This window comes from Neophocaena asiaeorientalis, unplaced genomic scaffold, assembly GCF_003031525.2.
Source record: "Neophocaena asiaeorientalis asiaeorientalis breed wild unplaced genomic scaffold, Neophocaena_asiaeorientalis_V1.1 scaffold79, whole genome shotgun sequence".
NCBI lineage: Eukaryota > Metazoa > Chordata > Mammalia > Artiodactyla > Phocoenidae > Neophocaena > Neophocaena asiaeorientalis.
Window position 1 is genome coordinate 4,383,544 of NW_020175402.1, and position 27,312 is coordinate 4,410,855.

At 50.2% G+C, this 27,312-nt stretch overlaps 2 protein-coding genes across 6 annotated transcripts in view; both read right to left on the bottom strand.

Annotated features, from left to right (window-relative positions):
- Positions 1–8,052, bottom strand: part of UBXN11 (UBX domain protein 11) — a 22,625-nt gene extending 14,573 nt beyond the window's left edge. For 3 of the 5 annotated variants that reach the window (XR_003006126.1, XM_024766783.1, XM_024766780.1), the window contains exons 1-4: positions 7,553–8,052; positions 3,295–3,400; positions 2,520–2,548; positions 1,847–1,945 (exon numbers count right to left, since the gene is read on the bottom strand). Coding sequence is in view for 3 of the 5 variants with exons in the window: in XM_024766783.1 (XP_024622551.1) it covers positions 1,847–1,945; positions 2,520–2,548; positions 3,295–3,365 (199 nt within the window). In the remaining 2 variants the exon portion in view is untranslated. Of the gene's footprint in view, positions 1–1,846; positions 1,946–2,519; positions 2,549–3,294; positions 3,401–7,327 lie in introns of those variants that run through there. The other 2 variants (XM_024766781.1, XM_024766782.1) reach the window with 2 other exon arrangements.
- Positions 8,053–19,096: 11,044 nt separating this feature from the next.
- Positions 19,097–27,312, bottom strand: part of CRYBG2 (crystallin beta-gamma domain containing 2) — a 29,471-nt gene continuing 21,255 nt past the window's right edge. The window contains exons 19-24 of the mRNA XM_024766878.1: positions 24,147–24,340; positions 22,738–22,877; positions 22,254–22,377; positions 20,567–20,725; positions 19,408–19,567; positions 19,097–19,313 (exon numbers count right to left, since the gene is read on the bottom strand). Coding sequence (XP_024622646.1) covers positions 19,225–19,313; positions 19,408–19,567; positions 20,567–20,725; positions 22,254–22,377; positions 22,738–22,877; positions 24,147–24,340 — 866 coding nt within the window. The 3' untranslated portion in view covers positions 19,097–19,224. The remainder of the gene's footprint in view (positions 19,314–19,407; positions 19,568–20,566; positions 20,726–22,253; positions 22,378–22,737; positions 22,878–24,146; positions 24,341–27,312) is intronic.

Sequence of the window (27,312 nt, forward strand, 5' to 3'; positions counted from 1 at the left end):
GAAGCTATGAGAGATATTTTGGAACACTGGGATGTTAGAGAGAGTTACTGGATTGTTCATATTCTTAGGTGAGATCACAGCATCGTGGTTATGTACTTCCTTACTCCTAGAAGATGCAAAGGGAAGTATTTAGAGCTGAAATGTCATGATATCTGCAACTGATTTCTAAATGGCTCATCCAAAAAATACATTTGTGTTCATAACATATGTGTATATGGATAGAAAGCAAATATGGCAAGATGTCACTAACTGTTGAACCTAGGCTGAGGACGTATGAGTGTTTGCTGTACTATTATTTCAACTTTGCTGTTTGCTGACAAATTTTCAAGCTAAAACATTTGTGAAAGAAAACAAGAGAGACACATGGGAAGAAACAGGCCCCCTTCTTCCCCTGGATGTTGTCTCTCTCTGTGTGAAGCCGGAAGTATTGCTGTAACCACGTGACCATGCGGAGCTGACAGGCCCAAGGATGGTTCAGTGCAAAGCTGGAGAAACCTGAACTTCTGACAATGTCTTTGAGTTGTTGTCTCCCTAGGACTTCTTGGTATGTGGGATAATAAAGCCCCCTGATGTTCCTTGGTTGAATCAGGGTTTTCGCTGACTTTAGTCAAAAGCTTCTTAACTGATATATAGACATTTGGCAACTGTCAGCACACGGATGACAGCACGTGTTTGAGGCAGAGTGGAGAGAGAGAGGAGACCCCAGGCAGGAGGAACATCACATGGAAAAGCTGGAGCTGGCAGGGAGCCGAGAGGGGAGAGCCTAGGAGGCAGGAGGATGGCAGGGAGGCTGTGTTATGGAGGCCAAGAGCCCGGGGTGTCCTGAGAAGAGGGATCAGGGAACTGTGTAGAATGTTTCCCTGCAGAGAAGTGAGACAGGACAGGCAAGCCCTTGACTGTGAGCTTGGCAGGGGCAGCCCCTGGCTGAGAGTGGGCTGAGGGGTGGTGGCAGGGGAGAGGCAGAGAGACCTGGGGAACAGCCAGTTTCTGTGGTTGCTGTTGAAAGCATCCCCCCTGGGGTGATGGAGATCCTGGCTTTGTGACCGAATGGCTGTGGGGCCAGGCTCTTCCGGTCTCCTTTTCCACCTCAACCCCTCCCTACCTGTACAGGAGAGGGGGAATTCGGTGGAGGATCAGAGACCGAGAGACAGAAACGGAGACAGAGAGACAGGAAGCTGCTTACCCAAGATATCACAGCTAGTGGAAAACTCTCACCTCATCCCCAGCTCCCCCAGACTCCCAGCTCAGACCCTGCCCCTGCCCAGTGCACCACACAGCTCACCCTGCCAGACCATGAGTCCCCTGTGCCCAGGACTGCTCAGTCCTACCTCCTCTGGGAAGCCGCCCCAGTGAGCCCCATCCTACTTTGGGCACCTCCACGATTGCAGTGTTGCCACAGCCCTTTGCGGATGGTGTGGGTCAGGCTAGGGGGACTGTCTAGGGGACTTTGGCCTTGTCCAGAGCCCTGCGGAAGCAGGAAGTAGATGCCCGGAGGCTGAGCTTCCCCCTCAGGCCCTTCATTCCTCTTGGACCCTGAATCCTAGAGCCACTGACATCACTCTTGATGGGGATTCCAGCCAGGTGTACTCCAGAGGTGCCAGCCACAGCCCGCCCTGGGGCTTTGCCAGACCTCCTGAGCTAACGGCCGGACCTGTGTGTGGCTTCACGCCAAGCCAGGCTCTGAACAGGTCTGGGGTACAGGCCCAGGGCCACAGTCAGCCAGGAGTAGAAGCAGCTGCCTCTGACCCAGCAGGTGGGAGAAGGTGCCATGCCTCTCAGGGCCTCCCTTTCCCCGGGGCCTCTCCTGCTGCCAGGGACACAGACCCCTTCGGGCCTCTGCACTCACCTTGCCTAGTCACAGGGACACCTATGCCACCATAGCAGGAAGGAACAGAGATCCTTTCTTCTGAGCCGTGCGCGTCATTCAGCACGTCCACCTCATCTTCTGCAGACAGGGATGCCCAGGTCACTGCTCTGGGGCTGAAGCCCAGGCGAAACGGGGGCCCTGGGCCCTGGTCAAGATGAAGTGGCCTGTTCTCTGTCCCCCCAGCATATGAGGATAGAAAACTTGGGACGCTGGAGAGCAAGGATCCAACCAGAACAGGCCTCTTCTTGGAGTTCTCCCAACCTGGCTCCCTGGGGGGACCTGGGTGGCCAATGCCGGCACCGCGGTGGGGGCTAAAGGAGGGCTGGGATGCAAAGGTCTGAGCCTGCGGGAGGCAGGGCAGCAACATGAGGACTGGGCTTCAGGGAGAAAAGGCTGTAACGGGCTGCAGGTGGCTGTCGGAGAAGGAGGGCTGGGGTCTGCCCCCCTCATGGCCCACCCCACGGTGAGTGGAGGGGTTCAAATATTAGTGATGACATCTCCACTAAGGGTGTGGGGTGTCCAAATCCGAGAGCTGCAGACAGCACTGCAGTTGGCCAGCCACTCTGGCTGACGGGAGTTCATCACGCTCTTTCTCTCCATCCGCCCAACTGCAAGGACATAAGGAGGACACGAGGGCAGAGCCCACACTTACCATTTCCGTACATTTTTATCCCTCGCCTCCTGGGAATGGGGCAGGAAGAAGAAGGAAGACAGACAAGTTAGGACCCCCTGGATTGCCTTCGGGGGAGGCTCTGGCACCAGGTCCCCCATCAATCCTAAAGAAAGTGTCTCCTGAGGACATCCACCCCCAAATCCCATCCCGGCCCAGGGGTGAGCCAAGGGGCAGGCTTCAGGGTGTCCGACTCCTCCCAACAAAGAAGGATGGTGAAGAGCTGAAGGGAAGAGCCTTGGAGAAAAGATTACAAGAGTCCCCAAGCCCAGGAGCCCAGCCCCAGCTCTGCCCTGAAATGGCTGCAGGACCCCAGGCCTGTCACTTAACCTCTCTGGACTTCCTTGGCCATGATGCAAATGACTCAAAGTGGGCTTCAGAAGAGCAAGGAGAGAGGTAAAAAATGCTTTGAAAAGATGAAACTGATAGATGAACAAACAGGATTCTCTTCACTGAGAGCCCAGCACGTGGTCGGGCCTGGAACAGGTGGGCCATCAGTGTTTGAAGAACTAATTCATGACCAATGAATAAACAGATGGATGCCGAGCCACCCCACTAAATGGCACAGCCCAGTGTGTGCTCAGACACATGGAGAGCCTCCCGGAAGAAGGTTCGAGAAAGATAAGGTGATCAGAGAGAGATACATAACTTCTTATCGTTTTCCTCAGGACACTAGGAGTCAATCTCCTAGTCCACGGGAGGGGCCGGGAGGAGGCAGGGGCATGGACACAAAGATCCCACGAGGCCAACTCCTTACCCCTGATTCACAGGCTCCGAATGCAGAGGCACTCGCCGGGTCTTGCCAAGGGAAGCCAAAGGTGAGCTCATAATTCTACTTCTAGTCTCTAGCTGTCAGGAACTCCCTGAGAAGAAAGAAGTCAGCCCTTGGGGACAGTCACTCAGGACCAGGGAGCGGCCTGAAACTTCCTCTGCCCTGGCTACTTTTCCCAGGAGGGAGCACTGTCCAGGGAGTGGCACCCCTCACTTCTTCCTACTGCCTCTGCAGAAGTTTCTGGAAGCGGCCTGGCCTCGGGATCCCTATGCTTGATGTCCACTGCTCCGCTGGATATCCAGCTCTCTGCTCTGCTCTTGGAGGTCTCTGACCTAGCAGTGCTTGGGAAAGGGCGATGGGGGTAGGATGGGGTGCAGAGGTGGGCCGGAAGCCTGGGACTTCCCCAGACTTCAAGCCCTGGCACAAGACTACCCAGCAGGCCTGGGGCTTCTGTCTATCTACCAAGGAGCTGGTCACCACGCCCAGGCGTCCCCTTCCCTCCTACCAGAACCAGGGGCCACCTCCAACTTCTCAGAGCCAGAGAGGGGCAACCCCAAGGCAGGATTCTACCAAGACACCACCTGCATGGCAGGGAGGTCAAGAGCCCAGACCCTGGATAGGTTCTGCCATTCCAGTATAGCCTGTGCCTCAGTTTCCTTTAGCGTGAAGTGGGGATGGTAATAGTACCAGCTAGGTAGGGGTAACACACGTAAAGCACCTAGCCCAGTGAAACGCTCAAAGGAATTACTCAAAAATGTGAATTGTGGCTGCTGCTGTTATTGGCACATAGAAGGCCCTCATAAATGCTGATTTCCCTTCCTTTCCTCTTCCTTCTGGAAAGATGAATGAACATCAGGGATGCAGTTAACGGTCACTACTCTACTCAGTGAATTAAATATCACATGGCTAATGTCTAGAAATCGAAGAATCAAACGACCTCCATCAGGGCCTGAATCAAGTCTTCCGTTCCACTTTGGAGATGTGTGGCCCTGGCCTCCACCAGCCCCTGAATCTGCCCAGCAAGGGGACCTGCATCACCAGGAGGCAGCTCCCTTGGTCTTAATTCTGGAGTTTGGGACTCATGCCCCACCCCTTTCTCAGAGGTGCCCTCCAAGGACAAGGTCCAGAGTTTCCTGATCTCCATCATCCGGAATCCAGCCTCCCAAACCTGCCCCCAGCCTGCCTGGTTCCTGCCGTCTTGTCCGGGCATCCTCAGGGTATGTGTGGCCAAGTGTGGCGGCCCCTGTGGCTCCCTTCACCAGTCTCCACACACTGCCAGAGGAATCTTCTTAAACCCAAAGCTGACATGTCACTTCCCTGCTCAATACTCCCAGTGGCTCCTTCTCACCCACAGAAAAAAAAATCAAAATTCCTTAACATGGATGATCTGGTCGCTGCCTGTGTCTCTGGACCTCACCCATCATCACCCACGGTCCCCCCGCATCCCACCCTCCACTTGAGCCACTCTGAACTGTCGGCCCTGAAATGCACCAGGGCTTTCTTTGCACACATGGCTCCTCAGGCCTGGAACCCGATCCCCCAAAATGGTCTCCCTACTCCTACCCACACCCTTCCCTTGGCTGGCTAACTCCTTTTCTTTTTCTTTCTTTTTTTTTTTTTTGCTTTTATTTAGTTATATTTTAACTTTTTACTTTAAAATTATTATAGATTCACAGGTAATTAGGACAATAGTAGAGAGGTCTGGTGTATCCTTCACAGTTTTCCCCAACAGTCACATTTTACATGACTATTGTACACAGTATCAAAATCAGGAAATTGACATTGTATAATCTGTATGTGTCATTCTATGCCATTTCATCCCCTGTATAGACTCTGTGTAACCACCACTGCAATCAATATATGTACAGAGGACTTCCCTGGTGGTGCAGTGGTTAAGAATCTGCCTGCTAATGCAGGCGACACAGGTTCAAGCCCTGGTCTGGGAAGATCCCACATGCTGTGAAGCAAATAAGCCCATGCGCCACAACTACTGAGCCTGTGCTCTGGAGCCCGTGAGCCACAACTACTGAGCCCACGTGCCACAACTACTGAAGCCTGCGTGCCTAGAGCCCGTGCTCCACAACAAAGAGAAGCCACGGCAATGAGAAGCCCACGCGCCGCAACTAGAGAAAGCCCGCACACAGCAACAAAGACCCAACGCAGCCAAAAATAAATAAATTTATATTAAAAAACGATATGTACAGAACTATTCCATCACCACAAAGATCTCCCTTGTGCTACTCCTTTAACATCACACTCATCCTCTTCCTCAGCACTGTTCCTAACCCCTGGCAAGCACTACTCTGTTTCCCATCTCTATAATTTTCTTACTTCAAGAATGTTATATAAATGGAATCAAATAGCATGTGACCTTTTTTTAAAAAAAAAACAGCTTTATTGAAGTATAATTCACACACTTAACTCTTTTAAAAGTACACAATTCACTGGTTCTTAGTATATTCATAAATTCAGAGTTATGAAACCACCATCACAATCAGTTTTGGAACATTTTCATCACACTAAAAAGCCCCAGGCACTGTGCCTTTAGTAGCAAAAACAACCCTGCATGAACTCCCACCAGACCTGATTATCCCTCCTTTCTCCAAATTCTCATCACCATAATGACCCCTCAAAAGAAACTGGTCAAAAAGACAGAAATTAATAAGCATTGGCAAGGAAGAGGGGAAACTGGAACCTTTGTTGGAATGTAAAATGGTGCTGCTGCTGTAGAAAACAGTCTAGCAGTACCTCTAAAGGTTAAACAGAGTTATCTTATGGCCTCCATGCCTAGTTATATACCCAAGAGAAACGAAAACTTACATCCACACAAAAATCTGTATATCTGTTCATAAGCAGCATTACTCATAATAGCCAAAAAATGGAAACAACCCAAATGTTCATCAACCAGTGAATGGATAAACAAATGTGGTATACCCTTACAATGGAATATTATTTGGCAACAAAAAAGGAATGAAATACATACTACAATGTGAATGGACCTTGAAAACATTATGCCAAGGGAAAGAAGTCAGTCACAAAAGACCACCAATTGTTATGACTCCATTTATATAAAATGTCCAGAATGGGCAAATCCATAGAGACAAAGTAGGTTAGTGGTTGCCTAGGGTAGGAGGTGCTAAAGGGAGACGGGGAGGGTGTGGGTGGACTGCTAAAGGGTATAAGGTTTCCTTTTGGGCTGATGAAAATGTTCTAAAACTGATTGTGGTGAGGGCTGGGCAACTCTATGAATATACTAAAAACAATTGAAATTTACATTTTAAAGGGGTGAAGTATATAGTATGTGAATTTTATCTCAATAAAGCTATCACAGGAAAGAAAAGGACCTGGTCTCCAAACCAAAACCAACATCTTCCCTCAAAATAAGCTCCTCCCACTTCCCCCTTCTTAATGGGACCCCATCATCCAAACACAAAAATTTTCCCTCCTTCTTTCCCTCTTAATCCCATCAGTTACCAAATCCTGCAGGTTAAACTCTGCAAGTCTCTCACACATAGCTCCTCCTCTCCATGACCACTGTTGGCCATCCTAGTGGGACTCTCACTGCCCTTCTTTGGGGCTGTCACAATGGCCCCAAACTGACTTCCCCATTCCAGTCTCTCCAGGCCAATCCAACACACTGTCTTCAGATCCATTTTCCCATGGATTATAGGAGACCCGTGAGGACGACGATTGTATCTTCCTATCAGCCTGGGGACTCCTGAGCGCAGGGCTGTGTCTCCTGCCTCAGACCGAGGACCCTGAGGACAAAGCCACGTCTACTCCCTTCACTTTGGGGTCCTCCTGGGAGGACTCTGTCTTCCCCCTCAAGCCGGAGGCGGCTAAAGGTTAGGCTGTCTGCCTCTTAAGACTCAAGTTTTGAGAGGAAAGTTCTGTCTTATGCCTCTACATCTTTGGGAGTCAAATTTATCCCCCCACAGGTCCCAGCGCTCGCCAGCGCCGACAAGGGCCAGCAGGCTGTACACCTTCAACCCCTAAATCCCCAGCTGGAAGCGCTCACCACGTGACTTCTACCACCAGTCCCGCCCTAGGAGCCGCGTCACCGCCTCCCTTCCTCCACGCGTAGCCATGGTAGGCGGGGGCCCGAATCTGCTGCCAGGGCGCGGGGGGGTCTTCTGGGGGAGCCGGGCCGCGGGTCTCGCGTGTCCTCGAGGTTCTCGGGGTGAGGGCCCCAGCCTGTGTGTGTGTGGCTCCATGGGCAGAAAGGTCTAGGGCCGTGACTCACCACGCAGGGATGCAGAGCCGCCCGCGGCGCCGCCATCTTGTTGTTACACGGTTTCCCAGGCGACCAGGATCCGTGCGCTTCTCATTGGCTAATTCGAGGGGTGTCCCTGAGCAACCAGCAGGCAGCGGAGGCGGGTACAGCCGTCTGTACTCGAATTCTATTGGCCCACGGAGTCTCAATTCATCGCTGGATACTGCAAATCCCAGAATCCACCGCTCTGAGCGGACTCGGGGACTGGAGAAATGGAGGGCCCGTTCATGTCAACCCAAGGCACAGAAAGCGGAGAACCTGGGATAAGATTCACGAAGCTGCTGGAAGCTTCTGGACCTGCACGTGTAATCCCGACAATGCCACTGTTTTGCTAGATTGATTTTGGGAGAAATTACATTTATCCCTCTGAGCCTGTTTTTTCATCTGATCGGTACAGTACTAAGGGGGCAGTTCTTTTAAGCATGAATGGAAATGATGCAAGTACTTAATAAATGTTTCTTAAATCTGAATTTCTCTGCTAACTTCTTGACCAAACGGCGCCCTGAAGGGACGCTCATATTCTGTTTCCTTTGTGTGAAAATTTGGGTGAGACTCCCCCTGCCTTTGGATAAGACACTTTGTGTGATTTTGGGTGAAACACTTCCCCTCCTGAGCCTCACATGAAAAAAAAAAAGGTGTTGGATTAAAGCAACTAGAGAGGGCTTCCCTGGTGGCGCAGCGGTTGAGAGTCCGCCTGCCGATGCAGGGGACACGGGTTCATGCCCCGGTCCGGGAAGATCCCACATGCCGTGGAGCGGCTGGGCCCGTGAGCCATGGCCGCTGAGCCTGTGCGTTCGGAGCCTCTGCGCCGCGACGGGAGAGGCCACAACAGTGAGAGGCCCGCGTACCGAAAAAAACAAAAAACCAAAAAACTAGAGACAGTTTAGTTAAGAGCATGGACTTAGCTAAGCCTCTGGAGTCGTGGATCCTGACTTGTGTGTCCTTGGGCAAGTTCCTCACCTTAATTTCTTCTGTAAAATGGGGATAATACCCATCCCCACAGAGTTGCCATGAGAATTAAATGAGATAATGCATACAGAGTACCTGTCACAATACCCATACAGAATAAGTTTTCAAAACATTTCCTGCTTTTAACTAGCATTATCATCTCAGTCTTCCAGCTGTGATCTGGGAGTCTATGATTTCTGGCACCCACTTCCTTATGCCTTGGCTTAACCACCAAAGCCCTTTCTCTGTGTGTCTCAAACTGCACTTACTAATATTTTCCATTTGACCTTCTCGTCTACTGCATTTAGGGGAGGGCAGGCTCCTTGAGGCATTCTTTACACACCAATTGAAGACTGAAGGAAGCTACCAATTAATGAGTGTCTTGCAAGTGCCAGATGCCAAAATTATGAGCTTTACAGATGAGAAAACTGAAGCTCAGAGAAGTAAAGTGACTTACTCAAGACTATGCAGGTAGAAAGCAGAAAAGTGGATTCAAACCCAGAACTGTCTGCCTCCAGAATCTGTGCTCTTTCCAGAAGCTCCCACTTTAGTAAAACAGGCAGGCAAAGGTAAGCCAAGGTGCAGGTGGTACAGGTCCACGGCCAAGGGAAGGGTTCAGGTGGAAAGTGTGACTGGAAGTTGGAGGTGGGAGAGCTCTCTTGCCACTAAGCTGCTCCCAGAAAGTTCTCAGAGGCTTGAGATAGATGAGAAAGTTCGAGGTCATGCTGGGGCCAAGTGTTTTGGGGGGTTGGAGCCACAGTCAGGGGACTAGCAACCTTTTACTGTCACCTTGCTCATGTTCCTTCTGCTCTTAAAGATAAGCAAGGACCAACAGCAATGGGAGGCAGGGGGCTCTGGCCTCATGGGTCCTGGTGTGCCCGCTGCCTCCCACCTCAGCAAGACTGGGGAGTGAACTGGCATTTACCCAAGCATCAGAGTTTACAACATACCTCCCTCCTACCCAGGGCCGGAAGCATGGCCTGAGACTCTGCAGTAGGCAGACATTCAGCAAATATCTCGTTCCTGTGAGGGAGGTGGGAGCCCTCTAACCTGGCGGGCAGTTTATTATTATATATATATATTTTTTTTTGGGGGGGGGAGGCTGCGTTGGGTCTTCATTGCTGAGCACGGGCTTTCTCTAGTTGCGGCAAACGGGGGCTACTCTTCGTTGCGGTGCATGGGCTTCTCATTGCAGTGGCTTCTCTTGCTGTGGAGCACGGGATCTAGGTGCCTGGGCTTCGGCACTTGCAGCACGCAGGCTCAGTAGTTGTGGCACACGGATCCCAGAGCACACGGGCTTTGTTAGTTGTGGCACGTGGGCTCAATAGTTGTGGCGCACGGGCTTAGTTGCTCCACGGCATGTGGGATCTTCCCGGACCAGGGATCGAACCTGTGTCCCCTGCATTGGCAGGCACATTCTTAACCACTGCACTACCAGGGAAGTCCCCAGTTTATTATTTTTTAAAACACATTTATTGGGGGAAGTCAGGGCCTTATTATAAAAGTATACATTTTCATCATAGAAACTTGGAAAATAGTGATGGCCATCATTTATTGAGGAAATATTATGGGCCACCAATACTTAACAAGTCTACGGGACTGGGCTCTGTCACTTACTAGCTGGCTGTTTCTGCTCCAGCTACTCCACTGAGCCTCAGTTTCCATATCTGGAAAATAGAGATTCTAATAGAACCCACCTTGCATGATAACCCTTATCATGCAAATTAAATTTCTCATAATATTGTTATATTGTTTTTAAAAAGATGTTTTCCAAAAACAAAGTTATGAAAATGAAACAAGAGTCTAAGCTCGCCTAATAGTTATTTTTCTGACTTATATTTTTCTATCTCCCATCTTAGATGGTTCTGGAAATCTTTCCAAGGTCTCCAGACTTACATAAGATTTCAGTGTTAGGGATTTCCCTGGCCGTCCAGTGGTTAAGACTTTGCGCTTGTACTAGAGGGGCCACGGGTTTGATCCCTGGTCAGGGAACTAAGATCCCGCGTGCTGCCCAGTGCAGCCAAAAAAAAAAAAAAGATTTAAGTGTTAGAAGGACATTGGAGGAAAATTTGTCCAGCTTCCAAGCTCACCCAGGACTCCCTCTGGACTTCTGGGGTGGGGGCCACTTGGCCTCTTCTTGATTCCATCCTGGGGTGGATGCTCATTGCCTGACAATGGTGCAAAAGCCCTGGAATGCGAGGAGGGAGGCTCTTTCTGGGTCTGCTCCCCACCTGTGGGATGAGGAAGTAGAGGGTTACAGGGTTAGAGTGTTAGAGGGTTCTGGAGGCCTCTGTTCTTGAGAATAGAGTCCGCTTTGCTTCTAGGTCATTTCCTGAAAAACCCTTATCAGTTATGACCCCTTTGGGGCTAAAGAGTTTATCAACTCCTAGCAGCTCAGGAGGGAGAGGTAAATAATAATGGAGAAAGAGGTCCTCTCAGTTCAAGCATTCCTTCAGAATAAAAACCTGGCTATCTCTCCCACCTTCCCCCTCTTCTCCACCCACATCACAGGCGCCTTGGGTCAAGCCCTCCCTATATCCTGTTGACATTTAGGACCTTCATATTATGTGTCCTGCCCTTCACCCTTCTCAGTGTTCCAGAAACTGTCATGTTCTCTCCTATGTTGAGGCTTCTCCTTCCAATGGGAACATCCTCCTTTGCCTTTTTCCCCTGGGAAAATCCCCCTCCATCCTTCAAGAACTAGTTCAAATGTCCCCTCCTCCATGAATACCCCCACTCCCCCCAGATAGAATTACACTCTACATTCTAGTAGGCCTGCTGCCATTATAACATTCCTTATTCCTTTTTGTGATTTTTTTCTGTATGTGTCTCCTTCTTGGACTATGAACTCCTCAAGGGAAGGGATCTTTACTCATTCATCTTACCTGATACACAGTAGGTGTCAATAAATTGTCTGAAATGAATGGATGGGTGGATGGATGGATGAACAAACAGATGAAGATTTCCCTTGGAATGCTCTGTGGCGCTGTTGGATCACAGCCCTCTCTCAGTGGGGGTGAAAGCTGCAGGGCAGATCATACTGTAATATGTGCTGCAACCCCCTTCCTTTCTTCCCATCCTTGCTGTGTTCCATTCTGTCACTGAGCTCAAGTACATATTGAGTGCTTGCCCAGTGTGAGACTGTGCAAGGCCCTGGGAACAGTCATTAAAGAACACTGTGAAACTGGGACAGGGAGTGGTCTGAGGTGTTTTGCTCACCCAGGTCCCTCTCATTCTGCACAAACATTCCCTTTGAGTGGTCTTCCCTGAACACTAACCTACAATATGTCCTCTTCCCATTTCTCTTTTCTCACACCACCCTTTTGACTTCCTCACAGCATTTACTGAAATCTTAAATTACCATAATTTTTAATGTTTTCCCCCATTCAAATGTCAGTTCCATAATAACAGGGATTATGTCCTTTTTTTTCACTTCTGTAGCCCCAGTGTGTGCAGTACCTGGCACACAGCAGATACTTAACAACTATATTATGCTGTAGTATTTTAGTATCATTTTCTACTTCTCTAATTCTCTCTTCGTTTGTGTCTAATCTGATGTTAAAACTATCCACTGAGTTCTTAATTTCTATTATTGTATCTTTTAAAATTTATTAATTTATTTTTGGCTGTGTTGGGTCTTCGTTTCTGCGCGAGGGCTTTCTCTAGTTGTGGCAAGCGGGGGCCACTCTTCATCGCGGTGCGCGGGCCTCTCACTATCGCAGCCTCTCTTGTTGCGGAGCACAGGCTCCAGATGCGCAGGCTCAGTAGTTGTGGCTCACGGGCCCAGCTGCTCCGTGGCATGTGGGATCCTCCCAGACCAGGACTCGAACCCGTTTCCCCTGCATTAGCAGGCAGATTCTCAACCACTGTGCCACCAGGGAAGCCCTCTATTATTGTATTTTTAAGTTCTAGAATTTCCATTTGGTTCTTTTTTTTTAAAATAAATTTATTTTATTTATTTTTGGCTGTGTTGGGTCTTCATTGCTTTGTGTGGGCTTTCTCTAGTTGCGGTGGGTGGGGGCTACTCTTTGTTGCAGTGCACAGGCTTCTCATTGCTGTGGCTTCTCATTGTGGAGCATGGGGTCTAGGTGTGTGGGCTTCAGTAGTTGTGGCACGCGGGCTCAGTAGTTGTGGCTCACGGGCTCTAGAGCACAGGCTCAATAGTTGAGGCACACGGGCTTAGTTGCTCCATGGCATGTGGGATCTTCCCAGACCAGGGATTGAACCCATGTCCCCTGCATTGGCAGGCAGATTCTCAACCACTGCGCCACCAGGGAAGCCCCTCCATTTGGTTCTTTTCTATAATTTCTAGTTTGTGGTCTTGTCTTATATGTCTTTGAATACACTAAGCATTGTTATTTAAAAGTTTGGTTGATAATGCCATTATCTGGATCTTCTGTGTAATTGTTTCTATTATCTGTTGTTCCTCTTTGTTTTTTTCGAGGTGTTTTTTGGTTTTTGATCACGTTGTCTTCAGTTTCTATGACGGGCTGGGCTGTTGTTTCCTGTTTACTCTTACTCCTCAGGTGTAACCTTTCATGGTCCCAACCCAAAGCCTAGTGGAGGGTGGGGGAGTTTACCAGGGCCCCCATTTCTTAGTAGGTCTTGAACTACAGTTTTTCTCCTCCAGCCCCATAAATCTGTAGAAAGCTCTGCTCAGTTTCTCAGCTGTCTCTTCTGGAAGTGGCAAATACTTTTAGGGGAAAAGCAGTCCCAAAGGGCTCACCTCTTTGTTCCCCTTAATTCTTTTCTTCGTTGGTAACTCCCCAGTACTTAGTCTGCTATTGCCCCATAATAAGCATTTATTGACTGCATGAATACAGGTATGCACGGCTTGGAGGTGGGAGTGATCACCTTATATTCACCCATTCATTCAGCTAGCCTAACTGCCATATTCTGTTTTTTTGTTTTTATTCATTTATTTATCTATTTTTGGCTGTGTTGGACTTTCTTTAGTTGCAGTGAGTGGGGGCTACTCTTCGTTGAGGTGCGCGGGCTTCTCATTGTGGTGGCTTCTCTTTCTTGCTGAGCATGGGCTCTAGGCGCACGGGCTTCAGTAGCTGTGCCATGCGGGTTCAGTAGTTGTGGCGTGAGGGCTCTAGAGCGCAGGCTCAGTAGTTGTGGCACACGGGCTTAGTTGCTCGGCGGCATGTGGGATCTTCCCAGACCAGGGCTCGAACCCGTGTTCCCTGCCTTGGCGGGCGGATCCTTAACCACCGCGCCACCAGGGAAGTCCCATATTCTGTTTTCTGCTGAGTTAAAGAGGTGATGAGACCTAGAGGGACCTGGTGTTGGGTCAAACTACTAGACCATATTCTTAGCGGGCACAACCTTTAGTGCAGTGACCAAGAGAAGGAGCTCTTGGAACACTGAGGAACTCCCTCTCTTTGAAGGAGTTGTAGGGGGTGTGGATTGAGATTTCCCATCAAGTCAGGTTTGGAGAAGGTGTACAGTAGGACAGGGAAGTCAAGAAATAGACTAGGTTCTATCTCCAGCTCTGCCATTAACCTGCCCTTCTTGGGCCCTCAACTTTCCCATCTGTAAAATGGGGGTCTCTCTAAGCTCTTTAAGCTTTGCGACCAGGGTTCTGTCTATCCAGATGGTGTCAAGACAGAATCAAACTGCTCAGAGGGCAGGAGAGGAAAAGGTTTGAAGCCCCACTTCTCTCAGGTACTGACAGACTCCAGATATCCCTTCATGCCCCAAGTCCTGATGACCCTAAAAACCCTTCCAGCACCCAGGTCCCCCCACCACTAGCAGCTCAAGCTCAAATGACAGCAGAGACCCAGGACATGGAAAAGAAATTTCTCAGGTTTCTAAGAATATTTTTGCAAATATGAGCTTGGCATTTAAGTACCCTCACGAGAATCCACAGCATGGAGAAAGGGCATCCTGGCTGGCCCCAGGGTTTAGCCCACCTTAGCTGCCTCTTTGTAAGAAGGGAGAAGACTGCCCAGTATGATGGCGCAGAGCAATCTTGGACTTCAACATGGGCCTCTTGTCTCCTGGGCCAGTGCCCTTCTGGTATCCCTTCCTCACAGACTCTCATGAACCCCCAGAATCACCCACCCCAACAGGTGCACCAAAGGCAGCTGAGACTTGAACAAGAGGGTCAGGAAAGGCCTCTGGGGAAGGAGCTGATGGGGGTGGGCAGTGACAGGTAGTTGAGGGCTCCACCCACTTCCTTCCCTACCCACCTCCCCGGGGCGAGATTCCTACCCCTCTCTCACCATTTCCTGGCTTTCTCTCTCCAGCCTTGACTTTCAGTTCTTTTCTGTTTCTTTTTAGCCAGGGCTGGAGGCCCTAAAGGCCCACACAGGTTTTTCTGAGGCTTGATACATGAGACACAAAAGCATAGAAGGGAAGTGAGAGGTTTTATTTTTCTCACTATCTGGCATGCAAATGAGACATAGAATAGACTAAGGAAGGGAGAGTAAGTGGGGCTGGAGCTGGGCTGTAGAGCCGATCCCTGGGTCCTCCAGGAGGGAGCCAGTCAGGGAACCAAGACTTAATTGGTGACTTCTAGGAAAGCCCCAGAAGTTACATACATGGCTGCAGCTTCAGACATACCTGGATTCAATTACACATGAAACTGGCTCCAACTTTTATTACCTTGGACAAGTCACTTAATATCCAAGCCTCAGTTTCTTCATCAGGAAAATGGGGATAATTATGAAACCTACTGCAGAACCCCACTGAGAGAATAAAATGTATAAAGAATGGAGCACTGTCCAGGCACCTTTGTGATTCACCTCATCCCCCACCCCTGGCTAGAACTTCACAGCCACCCCACCCCAAACCCCTTCCCCAGCAGTTTATTAACTTCTCGACCCTCCACTAGCCCTCCTCCTATCCATCTGAGATTGACATACACAATCTGTTATTTTCTTCATCCAAATCACAAGATGCTAGGTCTTAATAAACTTCAGAAATAATCCGCTTCAGTCTTCTCACTTGAAATGCGAAACCTGAGGCCCAGGGGGAATGGGCTTACCTAGAAGCTAGGTTTCTGGATTCCTAACACAGTGCTCCTTTGTTTTCACAGGAATCTCCTCCCCCACCACCCCAAATTTTCATGCTCCCCAAGCCTTCATTCTGAACCTGTGGAACAGTCTACAACCTTATCCTGAAACCTAAATTTATCCCAGCCTTTTCTCTTTCAGCACCTATCCCCTGCCCCAATCTCCTTTTAATTATACTGTATTTAATTCTCTGGCAGCTCTTTTGTTAAAGGCTCAGAGACGGACAGTTTCTGGCCCAGGGTCTCGGAGTTGCTATGTGATTAAACCAAGATTCAATCCCCGCTATGCATGACTCCAAGCCCAGGGTTCTATTTACTGCCCCACAGGTGCCTCGTGGATGCCTACCTCCCATCCCCTGGGATGTGCCTCAGTCCCTCTCCAGAACCCGCCATCTGCCAGGGCTGTAGAACCTAGGGCCTGGCACGCTCCACCCCAAGGTCTGTAGAAAAGCAGTAGCACCCCACCCCACCCTGTAGGCCCTCCTTCCTCTCCCTCCACCCCGCCTCCCTGCCTCCTTCTCGTTCAAAAGCAGCCAAGCCAAAAGAGGCCTGCAGACAGCCCTGCGTTCATCTCCAAAAGCTGCTACAAAGAGGGCCATTGAGAGACTCCCAAGATGAAAGGCTTCCTCTTCCTCCTATTCACCATCAGCCTCTTGATTATGACTCAGGTAAGAGCAGCACCCCAGAGCCCCCAGCACCATCACCCAGGACTCCCCAGATCTGCCCGGCATGGAGGAGAGGGCATGTAGGCTCCTGGGCACCCAGCCTTCTTCCATGGGAGCAGAGGCTCCAGCAGGGGAACCATGGGCTCAGGGGGCCTGACTCCCAGCCTTCAGTCCGTCTGGTTGGGATCAGCCCGTTTGAGGGCTGCCCCTGAGCAGGACTGTCTCCTGTACCCGAGGCTGGGGAGCACTTACAGGGTACCAGGCATACTGAGGCACCCAAGGGGTGCTGTGGAATAACAGGGGATTAAGAGGCTTGGGAAGACAGCCCTGAGAGAGGATGGCATCAACCCACAGGGAACCTGGGGAAACGGTCCTATGGGAGGGGGCTGGGAAATGTTCAAATGGAGCCTGATCCGGTTCTGGAGGTGGCAGGAAACCCCCCGGGAGAGGCGCCCGCGCGTTTGGCAATGCTAAGATAGAAATCTCCCACTCCGGAAACAGGTAGAGTCTTGAGATCAACTGCTATTCCAAGAGGCAGCTTTGGCGGCATCTCACGTGTTAGTCGGTGTGGGACATGGGAACCGTCCAGTTTCGATCAGGAACAGCTTGATCAAGCATCGAGAACAGCTTAATCTCCATGAGGGGCAGTTCTAGTTGCAGCCTGATCAAGCATTGAGAACAGCTTGATCACCATCTGCTACCTTCTCAGGGGAGAAGTCACACCCTCCCCACCCACCTACACTTTGCCAGGTGCCTTCTCACCAGCCCTGTCTCATGTGACCCCCATGACTGTGACGGGCTCTTCTCCCCATTCGCAAGATGAAGAAACTGAGGTTCAGGGAGGCTCAGGCCCTGGACGGTCAAGGGCTGGGGCCACAGGCTCCCCTATCTCCTACATGCTGGAGGAGCTGGTGGTCTGGTGGACGTGAAAGGAAGGTTCTGTGGGACGTGGACCGGTAACTGCCTCTGACCCTGCCTGTGTTGAGGCAGGAAGCAGCCAACCATCCCCACAGGACCTTGTGGTAGAAGTTGTGGTCACTGGGGCAGGGAACTGAGAACTACTTGGGGTGGGGGAACTGTCTCTAAGCAACAAACACGAACTTCAACCCCCCATGAACTTGCTGTACTTCTCTTGCAGATACAAACTGGAGTCTTGGGAAACCAGACCACCACCCAGGAACCCGGGAATGGGGCCCCAGCCCTCGGCAGCCTGGGCGGCGGCAGCACCCTTGTCTTCTTGACTAACATCCTCATCCAGCTCTTCCACCTCAGATGAGGTGACACGCCCCAGCCCAGCCCTAGCCCCGTGCCCCAAGGACAGCTGCCACCATCACTAGCAAGAGAAGCCCCTCCCTGCCCCATCCTGGGGAGGGGCTGATGCTAGAGGTGAGCAGGTTGTGGGAATTGACACGTAGAGCCTGGGGGGCCATGGCTGACACAGCGAGATACTGACATGGAGGGGCAAGCACCACCCAGCCGGGGCTCAATAAAGTTGTCATGTACTTGGAGTGGGGTCCCGTGTGTGGTCACTGGACGTCACCAGGCCCAAAGAGCCAGGTCTGCAGCAGCACCAAGGGGCTACCTATAGCCCCATCAGCAGGCGAGGTGGCACCAGCGAGCTCGCACCTCACCTGCCTTGCGCTGAAGTCCACATGCGGAGGCCCTTCCCCTTCGAATCCCCTTGCAGGGACACGACGCGGAACCTGCCATCTTCACCCTCCCTTTAGTTGCATTTGCTTACCTGTCCCTGCGAGTTTGGGAATGATGGTCCCAGAGGACCCCACCCCCACACCCTCCCAGACCCTGGACATCCCCAGTTGCGGAGGCTCAGAGAGCCCCCCACTCCACTGCCTCGGTGTCCTCAGAATGACAGATTCAGAGAGAAGCACCCCCACACACACACCAGCCTATAGGGGTTCCCAGCCTCACAGCCATCCTCCTGTCTTCAAGTCCCCAACCACTGGGGACTGAAAAAGACGAAGAGGCCACTGTCCATTTCTTCCCTGCCTACCCATGGGCTGGGAAGGCAGGAAGGACAACCCTCCTGGGTGCGGGCTGGTGGAACTGGGAGCTGAAGAGTAGGAAGGGAACTCTGGAGAAGCCCCCAAGGGCCTCGACCATCTGCCTCTTCCTGGAGGGCGTTGGCCAAGGGGACAAGTGTCTACCAGACAAGTGTCTACCAGATTGAAAGACTATGTCCTGCGCTCTCTGAGCTGGGTTAGGGACCAAGACCCCCTGTTCTGGCTTCTTGGGGGCCAAACCTTTAGGACTTGAGACCAGAGTTGGGGGGAATTGAGAGGAGCCCGGGTGGGCAAGGCCCTTTGAGGTGTGGCTCCCACTTGCCTTTCCCATCCCGCCCACTGAGTCTGCATCTGCAAACTGCACTTCCCAGTTTCCGCCCCTGGACTTGTCTGCATCCCTCTGCCACCCTTTAGCCTGGCTGACTCCTTCTCATCCTCCACATCTTAGCTGAGGGTTCCCTCCTTCGAGCAGTGTTCCCTGCCCTGTGCCCCTAAAAGGTTTAGCCTCCTCCCCTGTGCATCCCTCCACTTCCATTCTCACCCAGTCACTGAGTGTATCACCGTTCCCATCGGGATCCTCCACTGGACTGTGAGTGGCTTGAGGGCGGGGACCAAGGGGCTTGGTTCATATTTGTGTCCCCACAGCCCAGTGCCAAACCTGGCTCAGAGCAGGACCTGAGAACACATCATTTGGGGTGACTGCATACAAGACCACACTCAGTGGTTAGCCTGGTCCCACTGTTCCCTCTGTGGCAGACGGGGGCCTTACCTGGGCCCCAGAACTGGAGCTGGGAGGGAAGAAGCCCACCTGAGTGCAGGCAAGTAAGAAGGCAGGTGAACAAATCTTCACTCCCATCCCCAAATACCAAGGTGCACAGAGATGAGGATACCTGGGAGCATATTATAAAAGTTTATGTTACAACAAAAAACCCTATAAAAACATTTCATCCCAGGGAGAGCCTCCAGGGCTGGGGGGTGGGGGGAGGTTCAAAGCACATGGACAGTCCAGATCTGGGACGCCCTGTCCTTGGCCAGCTCCCACAGCACTGCGTGGTCCCGGTCATAGCCCTGGCCACCTGGGGGAGGGGGTAAGAGATGGGGAGATGGTCAGAGAGAGCTGGGGACTCTGCTGCCTGCAGGGGCCTTCTCCCACACACATGCCCAACTTACCCTTCACATCTAGGATCCAGCCTTCAAACATCTGGCTGCAGATATGGCCTGATTCACTGATGCTCCACGTCTGGCGGGGCAGGCGGCTCTCAGCCCACAGCACTACCTTGGAGCCGGTGCTGGGGGTGCCAATCACCTGCAGGCTCATGGTGGGGGCCACCTGAGGCCCCAGGAGGTCGTCAGGCACTGGCCTTCCCCACAGAGACTCCACCAAACCCAAGACACCATTGACACACCCAGGTTTGAACCCTGGCTTGTATGGACTGTGACTCTGGGCAAATCTCCTAATCCTTCTGAGCTCTGGTTTCCTTGGGGACGGCTGTTGTGAGGGTTTAATGTGAGAAACCATAAAAGGGCTGGAAAAATACGAGCTCCTCCAGGAAGCCTTCCATGACTGACTCCTGAAGCGCAGGCTTTAGCAGCAGACAAGCTTCCACATACTTACTGGCTATGTGACTTTCAGCCAGTTACTTAACTTCTCTGTGCTCGTTTCCTCACCTATAAAATGGGAAGTATAATAGAACTTGCTCCCTAGTGCCCTCTAGGGATTACATGAGGCATTCACATGAAGAAACCTGCAAGGTGCCTCCCTGCAATGCCACCTTCTCAGGAAGGGCTCCCCTTGTCAGAGCTACTGATACTTCCTATTTTCCTTTCTTATTGTATTTTTCCTCTATTGCACTTTTTAACACCTAAGGTACTAAGATATTTTACTCATTTGTTTCTTTCTCTCCCCACTAGGATGCAAGCTTCAGGAGGGCAGGAGTTGTTTCTGTCTTCTCACTGTTATATTCCCAGCACCTAGAACAGGGCCTGGCACATAGCAGGTGCTCAGGAAATGTTTGTGGAGTAGATCTATCATTATTAATAGGCTCCAAATCTGTCACAGGATATCAGAGCTGAGTGGTCCCTTAGAAGCATCTGGTTCAACACTCTTGTTTTGCAGATGGGAGACAGGCCCAGAGAAGAGCCCAAAGTGCCCAGGGGTACACAGCCTGCATTCTCCACCTCCACCAGGGTCTTGGTGTTTGTGTATCTCTCTGTCTCTCTGGCCAAAGGCTGGGTCCTGTTCCTGACTGGGAACAGGCTAGGAGTCCCAAAGGTAGGCTTGTGAGGGTCTGGGGCCCTGGTGACCCTGTCCCAGTCCCTAAACTGGTACCTGGTTCTTCAGCAGCCCATCCTTGTAGTACCAGATACAGCTGCCTCCAGCTTGGGGCTCAGAGACCACCACGCGGCCCGCCTTCATGTCCTCCACGTGGTCCGGCACTGCCAGGAATCCCCCCAGTGCCGCATTCCAGAGGTGGAAATAAGCCCGGCGCTGGTGAGTGGGGGGAGCTGAGAGTCAGGGGTCTCTGGGCAGGGATACTCCCACTTGGGCCCCCAGTGCCCTCAACTCTGGACCCTCCAGTATCCCAAGCTCCCAAGCTCTCCCTCCTGCCCCAAACCATCCTCGACCCTGCTTCTAAGTCACCCCTTCTTTCTCACACATATGCCGGGGGCACATACGTAGTACACACGCACACAGTTCCACATCTGTAGAGATACACACAGAAACACTGGCAGATACACCCAAGATCCACATGGTTGTACAGGAGTGCCGCAGTCACAAACACGTGGATACACATCGACATGTACGCTCACACTATTTGCTCCCCCAGCCGACTCCATGCCAGGCACTTATGTTTGCCGAAAGTTTGGATGTGTATAGGAATACAGATGTGCACACACACTTACAGAGAGAAATGCACGCACTACCCATGCTGAAGAGGTACCACAGCAGGGCGGACACTGGGCTGTCAGACATCAGACCTGGCTCGGCCACAAATCACCTGGGGGTCTCGGATGGTGGGGACAGTAATAATAGTAATAGTAATAATCACGGCTAAGGTTTGTTGAGTGGCTAACCATTCGAGCACTGTTCTAAGGGCTTTACATCATTACCATCTTCAACCCTGTAAACAACTCTATCATACATAGCACGCCCATTTTAAAGATGAGGAAACTGAGGCCCATGGAGGTAAAATGCTCGTGAAGATTGCAGAGCAAATTCTTGTCCACTTCTCTGGGCCTTTATTTCCCCATCTGTAAAATGTGAAGGTTGGAGATAATCTCCAAGATTCCTTCTAGCAATGATGCTATAAGAGTCTGAAATAGGGACCACACAAGTTTCCTCATACAAAGACACGCACTTTCAATGGTGTCACAAGTACAGGTACGTGCAGTCATAAATACACTCTCACAGATGTACAGGGTGAGGGGATGACAAACATCCCCCCACAGATCACCTCCAGAGGACACATGCATACAAGTGATATCACAGACACAGAAACGCCCTCACATGGGCACGCGTGTGCGCGCACACACACACACACACACCCCCCTCTGTGGCCATGCCTCCACATAAATGCACAGGCACATAAATGAGACACATGTCCAGACATGCACTCACAGACATACGGAAACACAAGTACAGACACAGTGTTTCAAAGTGAAGTGTGCTTACCACTGGTGGGTGGTACAGGAGATAATTTTCAGGCTTATGTGGATAAGCCTTATTGTTAAAAATTTAATGGTAATGAATTTATCACAATGTCTATTAAGGAAAAATCATACACATCAAACCCATGATCTTATGGACATTACTCCTTAGGATAGGATAAAGTAAAAAAAAAAAAGTGAGTTGGTTTAGAGGAAAATATTAAGGAGACAATGGTTCAAAAGGAATGATGGTGTGACAAAAATTGTGACAAAAGTACACAAAGGCTGAGTTTGAGAAACATGGGAAACGCACAGACAGACAGCCAGACAGACTGGCCCAGACGTGCTCAACCCGACATGCTACCTACCTGCCTGATGGGGTAGAGGGAGCCCACCCTCTGGGTCCCACTGTACGTCAGCCAGTTGGTGATCTCGCAGCTGCCCACCAGCCACTGGCGGCCCCGGAAGTCGCTGTGCTGGCACAGCACCCAGCTGGGCCCAGCAAGTGCCACAGACACAGCGAGGAAGACAGACAGGTAGGCAGGTAGAAGAGGAGGAGCAGCCGTCAGAACATTCTCCACCTCCTCCTCTCTCATGCCCCGACTCCTCTGCCTGGGGTTCCGGTCCCGGAAGCGGGTAGAGAGGGAGGCTGGGAGGGAGCTCTGGGGTTTGCAGGGTAGAGGAGGGTCCTGGAGAGCACCTCGGGCTGGGGTCCAAGCCCTGAGGGCCAGTGACCCTTCCCCCCTCTCCCTCCTGGCGTGGAGGGGACTGCAGTAGAAGTGGCGGGAAGACCTGGAGGCCCCTGACCTCCCTCCCTCCCTCGCAGCCCCCGCATCCCCACGGCACACTCACAAGCCCCCCTTGATCCGCACAGACAGCACGTGGTTGTTGAAGCCCTCGGCTTGCAGGCTCCGCAGCTCCCCACTGAGCTCGATCTCCTTCCCCTCGAAGCACTCCAGGCCATACAGGAAAATGGATGGCTCTGAAAAGTGCTGCGGCCGGGGGCACAGAGAAGGGGTGAGGCCGCGAGAGTCCCCGACTCAGTCCCTCTAGTTCCAGACACCCCGACTCCCAGAATGGTCTTTCAGGTTCTCTTCCCTCCTGAGCTCCACCCCACAGGGCCCCTGACTCCTGGACACCGCCAGCTGGGTGTCCCCCAGGTTCTCAGATGTAGCATGTGCCAGATAGAACCCCCATTGCCCCTCAAACCTCCTCCCCAGTAAATGGCACTTCTAAGATGAGTGACAAGAATAATACTGGTCATTATAGCAGTTCTCTATCCAGGGCTTACTACACGCCAGGTTCTGTGCCAAGTGCTTTACCTGATCTTATTATAACTTCTCAACAGCCCTATAAACAGGTGTTATTATTATCCCCACTTAGAGGGAAACTGAGGCTAGAGAAGGTAAATCACTTGCTCAAGGCCCTAAGGCCAGGCTTCAGAACCAGGTCTGTTTGTCTTCAGAGCCCAGCATGTAGCTGTACAGAACCTGGCTCTGTCTATTATCAGCTGCGTGACCTGAAGCAAGTCACGTGACCTCTCTGTGCCTCAGTTTTCACGTCAGAAAAAGGGAGAAGATAATAGTTATATAGCTCATAGGGCTGTGGTGAGGATTAAATGCCTTAGTGCATGGGAAGCCTTTTAAACACTGCCCAGAGCATGGTACAGTAAACACCAGCTGTTCTGCTTGTGCCACTCCCACTGGCCACCCAGTTCATAACCAAGTCCTACAGACTCCAGGTCCTTCATCAGCCCATGTCACTTCTCTCCACGTCTTCCTAGTCCAGGACATCATCGTTTGTCCTGGATCACTGTAGCAGCAGCCCCACTGCCTTCCTCCCGCCCACCGTTCCCCCCATGCAGCAAAGCCACCTTGCCGTTCCACTCCTCCCTGCCCAGAATCACCACCTCATTGGTCACCCCTGCTCCCAGCCCACCCCTGAGTGCTAGCCCCTCCTGGCCCTGTCCCACCTCAGTTTCAGGACACAGCACTCTGAGCTGTAATCTTTCTGGGTTCCTTGAAGGCAGGGCTGTGTCTGATATATTGCAGGGCTCCAGGACCTATCTCAGCAGGGGCTCAATAAATCCCTAGTAAGCTGACCTGGCTTTGAAGCCCTGGGGTCAAGGGGACCTGGGGTGGTTCTGAAGACTGGGTTTAAGCCCCAAAGCCCACTCAGCAGGGAGAAGAGGCTCTGTGTGTGGGCTCCCCCAGCAGCAAGCCCTGCCTCAGGGGTGCCTGAAACTGGAGCGGGGCACTTACCAGGGGCACCTTCTGGAGAGAGCCCAGGACCGTGGAGGCCAGGCAGCCCATGGCTGTGAGAGTGGGGAACTCGCCCTCAGAGAGAATGTGCTGCTCACCCGCAAAGTTCTTCTCATCAAACAGGATCCAGCTGGGGAAGGAAGGGGAAGAGTGGGGGGATGTCAGTAGATATTTGAGCCCACCCTCTCCTTGGCCTGCCCAGGCCCCCCTGAGATACAGCAGACTTGACGGGGATCCCCCGGTCCAGGGGAGGCCAAGGATAAATGGGCATTGCAGCAGCAGGGACTAAGGTCAGACTTAAGAAAGGACTGAATGAAATCATACCGCCCTTCGGGGGAAATTCGGCAACATCAAGCAAAACTCCATGCACAATTACTCAACAATCCCATTTCTCAGAATCTATCCCAAGGACACCCTTCAAAAACATGAAATGACACATACATAAGGCTATGGATTACACACTGTTTGCAGTGGCAGAGTGGGAGCAGCCACATGTCCATCAATTGGGGATTAGTTGAATAAACTAAGAATCTGGAGTGTAACATAGCAGTCAAAAAGAATGAGGAAGAGTTCTTAAAGGGATATAAAGTGATATCCAAACTGTTAAGTAAAAAAATCAAGGTGGGGCTTCCCTGGCGGCGCAGTGGGTGAGGGTCTGCCTGCCAGTGTGGGGGACGCGGGTTCGTGCCCCGGTCTGGGAGGATCCCACGTGCCACGGAGCGGCTGGGCCCATGGGTCGTGGCCGCTGAGCTTGCGCATCCGGAGCCTGTGCTCCGCAGCGGGAGGGGCCACAGTGGTGAGAGGCCCGCGTACCGCAAAAAAAAAAAAAAATCAAGGTGCATAACAGTGTTTACAGTATGCTTCCTTTTAAAAAAATTGAGATATAATTCACAAACCATAAAATTCACTCTTTTAAAGTGTACAATTCAGTGGTCTTTAGTATATTTACCAGATTGTAGTATGCTTCTTTTTGTGTAAGAAAATGGAGGAGGAGGAAAACCAAACATATTTGGTTTCTATAATTATATGTAAATTTATGAGTGCATATTTGCTTATATCTTCAAAAAGAAACAATGGATGAATAAACTAAACACACACACACACACACACACACACACACACACACACACACACACAAAAGATTACCTATAGGGGGAGGGAGTGGAAAAGGTAGCAGGGACAGAGATGAAAGCTATTGTTTTTTTAAGTCTTGACTTTGGAAATATTATGGACTGAATGTTTGTATCTCCCCAGAATTCCAATGTTGAAGTCCTAACCTCCAATGTGATGGTCTTTGGGAGGTAATTAGGTTTAGATGAGATCAAAAGGTTAGAGACCCCATGATGGGATTAGTGTCCTTATAGGAAGAGGAAGAGATAGGAGCTCTCTTTCTCAGCCATGTGAGGACACAGCAAGAAGGCAGCCATCTGCCAGCCAGGAAGAGAGCCCTCACCAGGGAACCAAATCAACCAACACCTTGATCTTGGACTTCCAGCCTCCAGATCTGTGAGAAAATAAATTCCTGTTGTTTAAGCCACCCAATGTATGGTATTCTGTTATAGTAGCTCAAGCTGACTAAGACAGGAACACTACAAATATTTTATGTAATTAGAAAACAGAATTAAGTAAAAATGAGAAGTATTCATAAAAATTAAAATAAACAAAATAAATGAACCTAACTGTATATCAGGTTGGTGGCATAACTGCACAGAAAAAAGTATTATTTCAAATGTCTTAAAAACACAATAGTTTGAACTGTACATACCTAATGGGATGTAGGTGAATGTTCTGAGGACAAAAAGAACAACAGAGAGACCTCAAACAGCATTCACTGGTTTTTACTGTTAGTAGTAATATCAGTATTATAATTTTGAAACACCTAGCGTGCAGATTTTGGTCTCCAAAGAGCATTATGCATTAAAAGCAACCAGGATTCTTTGGGAAATGATTCCTGGTTTGAGGCAAAAAATGTACGAAATGATCCTGGAACATCTTACTGTACCAGAAAAACAAGGAAGTTATAAAAAAAACTATTGGGGTCATATAAAAAATACCCAGGAAGCAATTTGGAGGTGCTCCCATTTGCCAAAGATGAAACAATTTGAGTACACAAAAGAACAAGTGACTCCAAGGGCCTGGAGCATTTCATATACATAAAAAACCCGTGAGTTCATAACAATACTTTAAAAAATCTTCATTGGTCAGCTCTGGAGGTTGCTAGGGCCCCAATTCAGAAATTATTCTGAAAATTGATAGAAAGGGGCAAACACTGATTCTTGGGAAAAGATCAAACTGCCTTTTTTGTATAAACTATTTCAGGTAAACAAATAGTTGAAAAGGGAAAGTTCTTCTTTATAGAAGTATTCCAGCCAATATATGTATAGGGAATAACAAAACTTAGAAAATCATTTTGTAACCTCTAAAGAAATAACGGGTCTAGGCAATTATCATCAATGGATGCTAAAAATCTTTAGGTGAAAGGTCAGAGAGGAATCTTATAATGTAGGGATCTTAATATCATTAAAAATGGGACAGCTAGACATGTGCCTCCTGATGTGATGCCGTGGGAAGTATACATACCACCTCTAATAGTCTTCTTGCCAGCAAAACAAAACAAAACACCCTGGATCTCATCAAGCCTCTAGATCTAACTACCAGTTTACAGGAAGTATGGGGCACAGAGGAACAAAATTAAAACACCACCAGGAAGCAATCAGGTAAATACAGAAGATGGGAAATTTACAGGGCAAATTATTGGGTTCTTTAAACGAGTAAATGGTATAAAATAAAAAGAAGGGAAAGGTACTGTTATACATTATAGATCAAATGGACCACATGCAATGTGTGGACCTTGTCTGGATCCTGAGGAAAACAAGCCAATTTCACAAAGGCATTTTTTGAGATAACAGGAGGAATTCGAACATGGACTGGGTATTAGGTAATAATAAATTATTGTTAATTTACACTATACTGTCTACAGTTTTTACATTTTCTACTAAAACTTTATTTTGCTTTGTTTGCTTTAAGATTGAATGATTTGGGATAGAATAGCTAATCTCAAGGAAGCCAAAGGAAGGAAATCATTTGCAACAAAGACCTCTAATTACAGCCTCGATTTCCAAGCTGAGCTAAGTGCTTCTGTGCAGGTGCCCCCCGCCCCCCTCCC